The sequence below is a fragment of the Aphidius gifuensis genome, linkage group LG4 (assembly GCF_014905175.1).
Source record: "Aphidius gifuensis isolate YNYX2018 linkage group LG4, ASM1490517v1, whole genome shotgun sequence".
Taxonomy (NCBI): Eukaryota; Metazoa; Arthropoda; class Insecta; order Hymenoptera; family Braconidae; genus Aphidius; species Aphidius gifuensis.
This window is the reverse complement of record NC_057791.1, coordinates 15,436,207-15,448,280: the sequence shown is the minus strand read 5'-3', so window position 1 is coordinate 15,448,280 and position 12,074 is coordinate 15,436,207. Positions and strand designations below refer to the sequence as shown.

The 12,074-nt window shown below is 24.9% G+C and overlaps 2 protein-coding genes across 4 annotated transcripts; one reads left to right on the top strand and one right to left on the bottom strand.

Annotated features, from left to right (window-relative positions):
* Positions 1 to 967: 967 nt before the first annotated feature.
* Positions 968 to 8,553, bottom strand: LOC122855199. Of its 3 annotated transcripts, none has more exons than XM_044156388.1 (8): positions 8,423 to 8,553; positions 5,589 to 6,052; positions 5,181 to 5,519; positions 4,430 to 5,094; positions 2,142 to 4,342; positions 1,985 to 2,068; positions 1,598 to 1,907; positions 968 to 1,484 (listed from the first exon to the last, which is right to left on the bottom strand). In XM_044156388.1, the coding sequence occupies exons 1-8, from the start codon at positions 8,446 to 8,448 to the stop codon at positions 1,359 to 1,361; spliced, it is 4,215 nt and encodes a 1,404-aa protein (XP_044012323.1). In that variant the 5' UTR covers positions 8,449 to 8,553; the 3' UTR covers positions 968 to 1,358. The 3 variants fall into 3 exon arrangements, with proteins under 3 accessions (XP_044012323.1, XP_044012325.1, XP_044012324.1); XM_044156390.1 differs by lacking the exon at positions 8,423 to 8,553 and adding an exon at positions 7,024 to 7,041 and having other exon boundaries at positions 969 to 1,484; XM_044156389.1 differs by lacking the exon at positions 8,423 to 8,553 and adding an exon at positions 6,542 to 6,762 and having other exon boundaries at positions 969 to 1,484.
* A 383-nt stretch (positions 8,554 to 8,936) lies between these two features.
* LOC122855197 (protein-L-isoaspartate O-methyltransferase domain-containing protein 1-like) lies at positions 8,937 to 11,828 on the top strand. The gene is made up of 6 exons (XM_044156386.1): positions 8,937 to 9,329; positions 9,497 to 9,613; positions 9,675 to 9,866; positions 9,930 to 10,064; positions 10,126 to 10,380; positions 10,447 to 11,828. Exons 2-6 carry the CDS (start codon positions 9,499 to 9,501, stop codon positions 11,700 to 11,702), a joined length of 1,953 nt encoding a protein of 650 aa, XP_044012321.1. The 5' UTR covers positions 8,937 to 9,329; positions 9,497 to 9,498; the 3' UTR covers positions 11,703 to 11,828.
* The last annotated feature ends 246 nt before the right edge of the window (positions 11,829 to 12,074 follow it).

Below are 12,074 nucleotides of genomic sequence, written 5' to 3'. Positions count from 1 at the left end.
TTATTATTATAAAGTATTAAAACTTTTTTAGGTCAATTCTTTTCTGATATTTAATTTTTTTTCTATATGCCATGTACATAATAATAAATAATGATAAACAACTTGATTAATTAATTAATAAAATTAATTATTTATTGTTACTCTGGTGTATAATATTTCTCCGAATTTTCTCCGAATTTTTCGTCTTTTTCCGATTTTGTAAGCAAGGCGGAGAATTTTCTTGTTCTTTTTTCCGCATTGAACAATGGAAATTTCTTCGATCTTATTTTTTTTCAAGTTTTGCATGTTTTATTACGTTTTTTGAGCATAGAGAAACTCTAAAGAAGCATAGAAAAGTTGGAAAATAGGAGAAAAGTAGGAGAAATATTTCCTTCAGGTTATACGTGTCCTCCAGAGAAAAAAACTCATGTCTTTTCTAAACTTATTTTTTTTTTTCCGGAGAAATAACTTTATATCTTTTCGATTGAAATTCTTCGTTGAATAACTTTGGATATCATTGAAATTTTACAATCCGTTTTTGTCATTATTTTATTTATATTTATTTATAAAATCAAGAACCTATAATAGTTGACAAAATTTATTCCAACTTTTATTGAATTCAAATTAAAAATGTCAATGACCAAAAAAAAAAAAAAAAATAGGGACAATAACAACGTCGCCATCTAGATGTAAATATCCTGACTACAAATTATGGATATAAAAAAATAAAACATGTTTTGTCAATAAATAAAAAAATGTTTATAAACATTATTAATTATTATTAATAAATGAAAAAATGGATCAACTTTTACAGTATTTCTATTGGATGCATAGTTACATTATTATATTTTTACGTATTCAAACAATTGATTATAAATTTCGATCAAACCTCAAATTATCAGCAATGAAAATCAAAAAGAAAAACAATTTTTACACCTGTCAACGTTTAATTTTTGTTAATATATAAATAAATAAATAAAAATGCAACAATTATCTATATTTATGAATTTTATTATATATATTTATATACATTTTTACAATATTATTATTGAAAAAAATTAAAACCTAAAAAAAAACAAGAGAAAAAAAAAAAGCCATTCCTGTTTTTTTAATTGTATAATAATAGGACACAAGTATTCACGTTGTTTTAAAATTTTTCTAACAACAATTTTGGAAAGTTTAAGTTATATTATTATTACCAGTATTTTCTATGATTACTTAATCACTATAGAAAATAACTTTTGATAAATATTTAATGAAAAAAAAAAATATCTTTTCATTTATTCATTTTTTTTTTTTTGTTGTTAGAAACTTATATATTAATATTTATTTTATATGTACACCAATTTTTGAGGTGTATAAAATACTTCAAAGATATCTCATGTAACACGACGACGTAGAAGTACAATACTGTTGTACAATTTAATGGCAGGACCCAATCGAAGACCCAAAAGTTTAACCAAATCTTCTTGTGTAAGCATCAAAAAAGCTTCGCCATCAATGCTCTGTTGAATAATAATTTATTGATTAATTATTGCTTATCAAATTGATAAAATTAATTGTCGAATTTCTTAAAAAAAAACAATCTACACATTTGAATAAATAATAAATTACTTACATGCTTTCTAAAAATACTCCCAATGTCTTTACAATTTGGTACACCCTGGATAAATTTAATGACTTCTTCATTTGACCATCTTCTTGGATTAGTGTTTTGCTTAGCAACAACACGATTTAATGCATTACTATGTTTTGCCCAAACATGTGGAGCATCTGGTAATGGTTTATAACCAGGATTATAAACACTTTGATATAATTCTTTACGTAATTGTTTATCAGGCATATTTGGTGCGTAAGTACCAGATGTAAAATTATCACTTGACACTGAATTTGATAATGATAAATTACGTTCTTCCGATACTTGTCGTCTGTGAAAATTTAAATTATTATGTTTATCGAAAATCAATATTTATATTAAAGCTCAATTTTAAATTTATTAACTAACCTTTTTCGTTTTTTTTTAGTCACGTGCTCTTCATCGTCTGATCCGCCATCACTGTTATTACGATGACGATGATATTTTTGAGATCTAAATAAATAAAAGATAATTTAATCAAAAATAAATAAAACGTGTTTAAAATATATATTTACAATTAATTTACCTTTCTAAATTTTCTGTTGATTCATATTTAACTGAAAAACCATCATCATATTCTTGTTTAAGATCCATTTCTAATTTAGCAATTTTTTCATCTCTTGCTGCAAATCTTTCACTTCTATCACTTCTATCTTTAATTCTACCCTCAATTTTAATTTCATGTTTAATTAATGAATCATCATCATAATCAGCAATTTCATGTTTAACATTTAATCTATCAGATGTTATTCTAATTTTTTTATAATTTTGTGGTGAATATGGACAACCAGATGGTGAATTATGTGCAGCAAATCTTGGTCCTTTAATATGTCCAATACCACGACAACCAGGTGTACCACATTCAGTTGCTTCACTTAATATTTCTGGTGTTAATGGTGGTTCAAGTGGATGACCAGTTTTAGATGCCCAACCTTGTGGATGTATATCTGATGAATCATCTTCAACATAATATGCATGTGATTCTGGCCAACCATCAAAATGTATTTTTAATGTATGATCTTTAACATCAATAATTGTTGCAACACGTACTAATTGTGGTACTCTTTTATCAACAGCTTCAATTTTCATACCACGTTTAAAACCACATGGTGGACGTTGTTTTAAAACTCTACTTGGTGCTGCAATTGATTTTGTTTCACGTAAATATGAATCCCATGTAAATTGTTTTGGATCTTTATAATTATTTGGTGGTGTTAAACTATGTCCATATTGATGACACCAACCAACTGGATGTATATATGGTGAACTAGCATCAGCCCAATAATCATATACTTCATCCCATGAATCAAAATGTACAAGTATACGTGAATCCATAACACCAGCAATACTTGCAACACATATCATACCACCATGTTTTCTATCAACAGCTTCAAGTTTCATACCAACACGAAATGCTGTTGGTGTTGATGCAAAATTTTTAATTGAAAATGCATTTTTAGGTGCTGCTGTTGCTTTACAAGTTTTTAAATATGCATTCCAATTAAAATTACTAGCAACATAACCCTTTGGTGGATCAAGTTGATGATTATTTTTTTCTGACCAACCAACTGGAAATATATCCATACTATCACAATTAACCCAATAATCAAAATTTTCTGGATAACCATCAAAATGTAAACGTATACGATTACCAACAACTTCTGATACTGTTAATACACAATAATGTGATGGATGTGCTGGATCAATACCTTCAAGTTTCATACCAACTTTAAATAAATTTTTACCATATGGTTGTGTTTCTTTAAATAATCTTTGTGGTGCTGCTTTTGCTTTACAATATTCAAGATATTTTGACCATGAAAAACCTTTTTTAGCTTTTTGCCATGGATATTTTTTATCAGATGATGCTACACTTTGACTTTCATCATCATCATTTGTTATTATGTCTTTTGTATCACTATCTGATTCTGATTTTGAATCATTATTTTGTTCAACTGATTCTTCAACAACTTTATCAATTACTTCTTCAATTGAATCATATACATTTTTTAATTCCAATTCTTTATCTTTATCATTTAATTTTTCTTTTTCAACATCTTTTTTTTTATCATTATCCTTTTTTTTATTATATTCACGTTTTTTTATATCAGTTTCTTTTTCTTTTGCCTTTTCTTTTTCTTTTTCTTTTTCTTTTTCTTTTTCTTTTTCTTTTTCTTTTTCTTTTTCAACACCAGCATCTTTTAATTTTTCTTTTTCTTTTTCAACACCAGCATTTTTTAATTTTTCTTTTTCTTTTTCAACATCAGCATCTTTTAATTTTTCAACATCATTATTATTATCTTTTTCTTTTAACTCTTGTTCATCATCATTTTCATTTGTTAAATCTTTTTCATCATTTTCTTTTGTATCATGTTGTTCTTTAGCTTGCTTTTCTTCTTTTTTACGTCTTCTTTTAATACGTTGAAAAATATTATCTTTTTCTTTTCTCAATTTTTGTTGTTTTGATATTTCAATTTGTTCTGTGCATTTTGGACTGCATGATATTAAACTTTCAAATTCAGCTAGATAACCATGAAGACCACAACCTTCACATGTACAAAAAGTATCAGATATATTTTTATCATCATCCGATGAATATAGCTGTAAAGCTTTTTTCTTTTTATTCAATTTAACATCTTGATTATTATCCTTAGCTTGAGTGTCATTTGTATTAACACATTTATTTTCCACATCAACCACATTTTGACCACTTGTTGTTGATGAATTCTACAATGAAAAATACATTTATTATTTATCAATCATTTTACATAATTTATTATTAAAAAATAAACAAAAAAAATTTTTAATTCTCACCTTGATTGAAGTACCAAGAAGTGTACCAACACCATCTTTCCAATTATTATTTTTTGGTGAATCAATATTTAATTCAACTGAATGATTTCCATTAGTTATATTATCATTACTTTCATCATTAATTTTTCCATTTGTATTTGTTTCAATTACTTTTGTAATTTTATCATTAGACACATCATTATTATGACTTGTTGATTCTTCAACTATCTCCATTGCTCGATCATCAGATTTATTTAAATTTTGAATAACATCATTGTCATTTTGTACAATTTTTATCAATGTTATATCATCATTATTTTTAATTATTTTTTGTTGATCTGTATCATTATTATCTGAATTAATAATTGTACAATTATTTATATCTAATGTATGTGTTAATTTTTGTTTTTTAATTTTTTTCTTTTTATCTGGTTCAATATCAATTGAATTTATAAATTGTTGATTTTTCAATGTTTTATCACGATTACGTGATAATATATTACTTATTGTTCTTCTACGTTTTTCTGGTTCTTCTTTTCTTGGAATTCTCGTTAAAACAGCACCTGGATAATCACATTTTAAACTTTCTGTGTTACTTTTTATTTGATTTAATAGACTCATTCTTGATATTGGATGAAGTGGTGGAGGATTTTGAGTTGAATTTGTTGTTGTAGATTCTTTTAGTACTGTAAAATAATATTAAAAATTAAAATGATATATTATATTATTCAAAAAATAGTTAATTAATTATTTTATGATGTATTTAATTTACCTGGACTTAAATTTTTGATGGTATCACTGATAACTGGAGTGTGCTTAAATTGTATATTATTTAATAAATTTTGTGGCTGTGAATGTTGTTGTTGTTGTTGTTGATGTAAATGTTGTTGTTGTAATTGTTGTAGTCGTTGCTGTTGTAGTTGTAGTTGTTGTTGAAATTGATGTTGTAGTTGTTGTTGTTGTTGTAGCTGTTGTATTTGTTGTTGTGGTAATATTATATTTGTTATTGGATTTTGTGGCTGTAAATTATTACTAGTTGAAGTTTGACCAATTTGAGGTAACATTGGAGTAATTATTTTTTGTTTAAGTATTTGACCAACTGGAATCGTGCCTGTTAATTAAATTAATAATAATATTAGTTGAATAAACATTTAATAAATTTATAAAATTAATAAATTACCTGCTGGAAAAACAACAGATTCATGTGGTATTGTTGGTTTAAGAGCAACTGTTGAAATACCATGTTTAACAGTTTGATTTTGATTAATTTGTGTTGCTGTTGTCGTTGCTATTGCTGCTGCTGGTGCTGTTGATAGTACAGCTGTTGTTGTATGAATAATTTGGGGTGTTTGTTTTCTGGAAAGAATAGGTTTTTGTCCTGGTGTTGTTGGTGATGATGTTGTTAATGCACCAGCAAGTGCATGCCCAACAAACAATGTTACAGCAGAACTATCAGGACTAATTATTGTTGCTGATGTTGGTAGTAATTTTCGAGCTGTTGCTATTGATTGACTAGGACATGATTTACCCGATTGAGTATATATCAATGGTGACACATGTCTACTTGAATTTTCATTTGGCTGATTATCAATGTGATTTATCTCACCACTCTCTTCAACAACAACAGTATCGTTATTATTCATCCTATCAACAAAATACATATTTAAATTAACCAACAATTGCAACGAAATTAATTTATAAACTAATTTCATACAAGAAAAATAAAACACAATTAAAAAAATAAACGAAAAACAGAACAATGACTTTTCGAAATAAAAAAAAGCAAACAACACGTACCATTACAGCATGCACATCAATAGAAACATTTTAAAATTATATTATCGATAAACAAGATATAAAAAAAGGGGTAATAATTTAACTATTTTTAAGTTAAAAAAAGAAAAAAACGTTGAAAGATATAAATAATATTTTGAAAGACGCGCCAATCGATTATTATTATTAAAAAAAATATATTTTCTATTGTTTTTTTTTAATTAATAATTAATTTATCTGGGTTTTTTTTTTTGTAATAGAATATTAAAATTATATTGATTGTTTTTTTTGTACTTATGTAAGATAAGATGTGAATAGTTTGAGATTACAGACAAGACGTTATAAATTTATTCTACATACACTGACAACCAACATTTATTTTTTGTTTTATTTTTTTTTTTTGTATTTCTTTATCAGATTATAAATTTCACGAAATATTTATCTTGGGTATCGAGTTAACTAAAAAAAATGACAGTATTATATTCAATTTTCTATAAAAAATATACACTTGTAATTTTGAATCTAACACACACAAATACTCAAACTTATAAAATTAATATTAAAAAAATGAGTCATTGAGAAGTCAGTCACACTTTCAATAGAAAAAAAAAAATTCACAATAATTCTAACGTGGTGTTTCTAACGACACAATTTCATCGGAGAAAAAAAACAAATAAAAAAAAAAAAAACACAAATGAAAAGCTGTATATTGAAATAAAAATTAAAAAAAAAAAAAAACATAGATATACCTATACTGGAGTAAATTTACATGATATTTTTAGTTTTAAATTATTTGTAGAAAAAAACATAAAAAGATAGTTAAAAAAAAGCAATGCTTACACTGTTTAAAAATTGTTATAAATTTCTAATATAAATAATAATTAATAATTAATTGATTATTGTTAATATACTTGTATTTATTTATTAAAAAAAAAATTTATAATAAAACTTTTGTGTGTGCTTTAGTGGCATAACGTGTGTTAAAAAAATTATAGTTGTTGGGTTGAAATTGTCGCTGGTGAAAACATAAAAACTAGCCTTAATTTTTTATTTCTTTTGGATCAGAGTATTAGCCAATGATTTGTCGTTATTTTAACTGACGTCATATTGACATCGTTGTGTTATTGGTCAACGACTCAACGTGTTAATTACAGTTGAGAATAACGACGACATATTTCGTCTTTAAAACGGAATTTCACGAAAAACCTGTCGCTTGTTTACAACAATTATATTCCATTGATAAAAAAATATATACTCATGTATATTGTAAATCGCATGATTAACATTTGGAGTAAATTATTTTATAATTTCTTTTAATTTTTATTGTTGGATTAATATTATGCCGGCTAAGCACATGTCTAACCTTTAAAATTTTTTTATACAAATGATTTTCATTGATACAGTCTAAATATGTATCTAGTTTTTAGTAGATGACTAAAATTTTATGACTTTTTTACTTCTCAATCATATGACATTACTATTTTAGAGATAATTAATTAAAAGATTAGCTATTTTTCAATCTAAAATTGGTTCCACGAACACCATCACGATTTTATTGTTTAACAAAATTTTATTTTTAACCCTGAACTTATAAATTAACAATATAAAAAAAAAAAAAAAACGGTTTACTTTCGTTCATTTAAAATGGAAGAAATCGAAAAAAAAAAAATTAATATTTTCTAAAAACAATTCATTGATAGCTAACTCAAATATATATTTTTTTTCTATTTTATTTAAATTATTATTTAACAACTAAAAAATATTGCATTCATTTTTTCTTTGTAGTTTATCTATTCGTGTAAATTACCTGGTAAATTTGAGATAAAAATTTATTTTTTTTTTTTATCAAAAAACACACAAATCTAGCCTTTGTTTTGAAAGAGAGATAAAAAAAAAAAAAAAAAAATGTTTAAACTCTAAATTGTTAATGACAAACTTGTGCTTAATTAAATATATTTAAATGTAATAATTATTAAATAATTTTTTATATATAGACGCATAAGTACCTTGGTTTTTTTTTTTTTTTTTTAATATATTACAACAGCTAGTAAGTAGTGTGATGATGTAGTCTAAAACCTAACCGGATTTTCAACAATTATTTTAGTGTAATATCAAATTTTCGAGCAAATGAATGATTAAAATTGATAGATAATAACTAAATAAATTGCTTTATACTAAATTTTATTAATTATATTGTAAAAAATTTTATATATATTATTAATAATATCATAATAAACTCACGTTTTGAAGTTGTCAGTCGCCATCATCAAAAGTATAGAATACTACAATGAGTTTGCGCAGTCGCAATATATTTTTTATCTCTTTTTAGTGCGCCAGATAATTTTTCTATGTTTGTATTCCCGGTTGCTTATTTTAATCCAATCAGAATATCCAAAATGGCCAATTTGTTGAAATTAAAATCGATTTGAATCATGTTTAATTTATACTTTTACAATTCAATCAGAAATTGTCAATTATTTATTAAAAAAATTATATTTTTCAATAATAAAAATATTATTTAATTAAATAATCATTAATTTATATTTTTATTTAATTAATAACATGTCAATTTTTCATAATTTTTATGATTTTTATCTCGTAGAAATAATTGCAATAGTAAAATTTTAGTGCGAAATGTCAACACTCGTTGATTAGAGCAGCACCAGACGGTGATGCACAAACAAACTGCATTATCATTATTATAAAATTTTTTTTTTTATCTTTTACAACCTGCTCAATATTCCCCCCACTTAGCACCATCATCAGCTGATACAAGTTCACGATGATGATTGTGTTTTTTTTTTTCATTATTTAAGTCAAAGAAAATTAATTAAAATTGATCGAAAATGTCAGTTGTTGCATTTGATGTAATGACATCTTGTCGAATCATTCTGACGAATGACATGTACAGTCATTGATGTATCAACTTGTCGCGAAAAAATTTTTAAAAAAATAAAAAGACTTCATTTAAAACTTATTTGTGTCAAGCTATTATTGTTGTTGTTGTTTTTTTATTCTTTTTGCGTGTCAACAATTCAATTCAATTCGTTTTTTTTTTTTTTTCGATTGTGTATAGGTCGCCTGGCCAACGGATTTTGTCACGCAAATGAATAAATAAATTTAATAACAATATTACACAATCTAATAAGTACGTTATTAATTATTAATTATTATTAATATTTTTTAATTAACTTTTGTTATTTATTAATCGAAATTTGTCATCCATTTTATCGAAATTTCTACTAGAAAAAAAAATGAAATATTAAAAATGATTAATTAAATTAATTATTGATTTATTTTATTATATTTTTTTAGGCATGGGGAACGTTATATGTAGTTCTGAAAATAATGATGAATTAATTGATGCACTTAGAATTCTAGGATACATAAAAACAAAAACAGTTGAACGAGTATTTCGAGCTGTTGATAGAGGTGAATGAATAATTTCTAATGAATTATATATAAAATTAATAATTAAAAATTATTTTAACAGGTGATTATGTATTTCCATCACATCGAGATGTTGCATACAAAGATTTATCATGGAAAGTTGGTAATATACATCTTTCAGCACCATGTGTTTATAGCAAAGTCATGGAAGGTCTTTCACTTGAGCCTGGATTAAGTTTTCTAAATTTAGGATCAGGCACTGGATATTTATCAACTATGGTTGGATTAATACTCAGTGAGTTATCATAAATTAAAAAAGCTAAAGTATTTGTTAATAATTGTCTGATAATTTTTTTAGATCATCATGGTACTAATCATGGTGTAGAAATAAATAAAGATTGTCTTGATTATGCTTATGAAAAACTTGATGAATTTAAACAAAAATCATTGGCTCTAGATGAATTTGATTTTTGTGAGCCAGTTTTTATTCATGGTATGTAAGATTATTAGTACTAAAAATATACTTTATTATTGATTGATTATTATTGACACAGGAAGTTGTTTAAATTTGGAACAAAATCGTCAATATGATCGTGTATATTGTGGTGCAGCATGTCCAGAAAATTTTGAATTATTTATCAAGCAATTTGTTAAAATTGGTGGTATATTAGTTATGCCATATAAAGATCATCTTTTAAGAATTGAAAGAATTGATGAAGATAATTGGAAACACAAAGCAATGCTACCAGTTTCATTTGCAACATTAATTCTACCAAAAATTGATGATCAATCATCACTTCAACAATTACGTAATAACCATTAATATTAATGATTTCAATTTATAATTTAATTAATAATATAATTTATATTTACAGCTTATTCACAGCCACTATCATTGCAAGAACTTTGTCGTTGTAGTATACGTAATAAATTACGTAAATCTATATGGTTAGAACATCCAGAATTAGAAACAAAAGATCCAATAAAATCAGGTGTAAATAAAACACAACCACAACGTTCATATCCACATTATGTTGTTCCACTTTATGAAAATTATGAAAGACCAGATTCAACACTGAGTGATGATGAACATGATCAAGCTAGTCAAACACATCTTTTACTTTATGTTGATGCACATCCAGATGAAGATGTTACAACTTTACAAGTTGTTAGAGCTATGGCACCATCAAGATCATCAACTAATGATAATAATTTAACCACTACAACATCAACAACAACAACAACATCATCAACAACAGCAACAACAACAACAACAAGACAATGTAATTCTGATTATTTTAATGTTATTGACAGTGATGTTGATGATGATTCATTGGATTCAATTGAACCAAGACAACAAAAATCAAGAAATTGTCAATTAACTAAAACTAAAAATCGTAAATTTATATATTCATTGAGTGATGATAGTGATGATGAAGAAGAAAGTCCAAATGATACACCTAAAAAATCAAGAATGCTAGATGATCATGGTTATCTTAAATTAGACAATGATTCAGTACGTATTACAAATGAATATATTCAAACAACGCAAAATGATGATACATCACCAATTGATGAAACAACAGACAGATTAAATGATAATACAGATAAAATTGAGTCTGATAATTCTTTAAATGATACAAATAATATAAAATGTAATAATATTAATAATTTACATGAACAATATGAATCAATTGCTGGCCAATCAAATACAAATAATACAACAATAAATAATGATAAAAAAAAAAGAATATTATTATCTGTTAATTCAAGTTTTAATGACAGTGAAGATGATCATGATGATTATGATAAAAAAGATGAATTATTAAATAAAATTATAAATAATGATATTAAAAATTCATGGAATGATAGTGATGATGAGGGTAGTTGTCCATTAATGGATTGGTCAACAAGTACAATAAAACCACAAACAAAATGGGGTATACCTGAGGGTATGTGTAATAATGATGTTAATTCATGTACATCAACAAATTCAATAACACGTACACCACAAATATTTTCACACAATGTTGATATTAATGCATTTTCTTATCATATGAAAAATAAAATATCACAGCTACCATTACCAATGTCATTACGACTGTATATAAATTATAATAGAGTTCTGTAAAATAATTGTTTAAAATATTTAATCAAAGAGTTATATAGATAAAAAAATATGTATAAATTATTATAGAAGATAAATGATAATATATATGAATAAAATATTTATCAAATAAATTTTATTTTATTCATTTTATTTATTTATATTTTCTCTTATCAGAGATGATTGTGCACCATGGTTTATTGTAACTTCAGACGTTCATTGACTTTGTAGTTCATAAATATATATTGTATCAAAATTATATTGAACTTTGCTCATGATTAGACTACAGTATCAAATTTCATTTTTTTTATCAAATGTATTTGTTATTGTTTTTATTTAAAAATTGCAATGTTTTATCAAAAGAAAATTTATTATTTGTTTTACAATTTTTAATTA

Bases quoted from the DNA above. Each gene is read 5' to 3' on its own strand.
- LOC122855199 (XM_044156388.1), bottom strand. From the start codon at position 8,448: ATGATGGCGACTGACAACTTCAAAAC. The intron at 6,053-8,422 runs GTGAGTTTATTA...TTTTGTTGATAG, and splicing joins GCGACTGACAACTTCAAAAC to GATGAATAATAACGATACTG. The intron at 5,520-5,588 runs GTAATTTATTAA...TTTAATTAACAG, and splicing joins ATCTGTTGTTTTTCCAGCAG to GCACGATTCCAGTTGGTCAA.
- LOC122855197 (XM_044156386.1), top strand. From the start codon at position 9,499: ATGGGGAACGTTATATGTAGTTCTGAAAATAATGATGAATTAATTGAT. The intron at 9,614-9,674 runs GTGAATGAATAA...TTATTTTAACAG, and splicing joins ATTTCGAGCTGTTGATAGAG to GTGATTATGTATTTCCATCA. The intron at 10,065-10,125 runs GTATGTAAGATT...TTATTGACACAG, and splicing joins TGAGCCAGTTTTTATTCATG to GAAGTTGTTTAAATTTGGAA.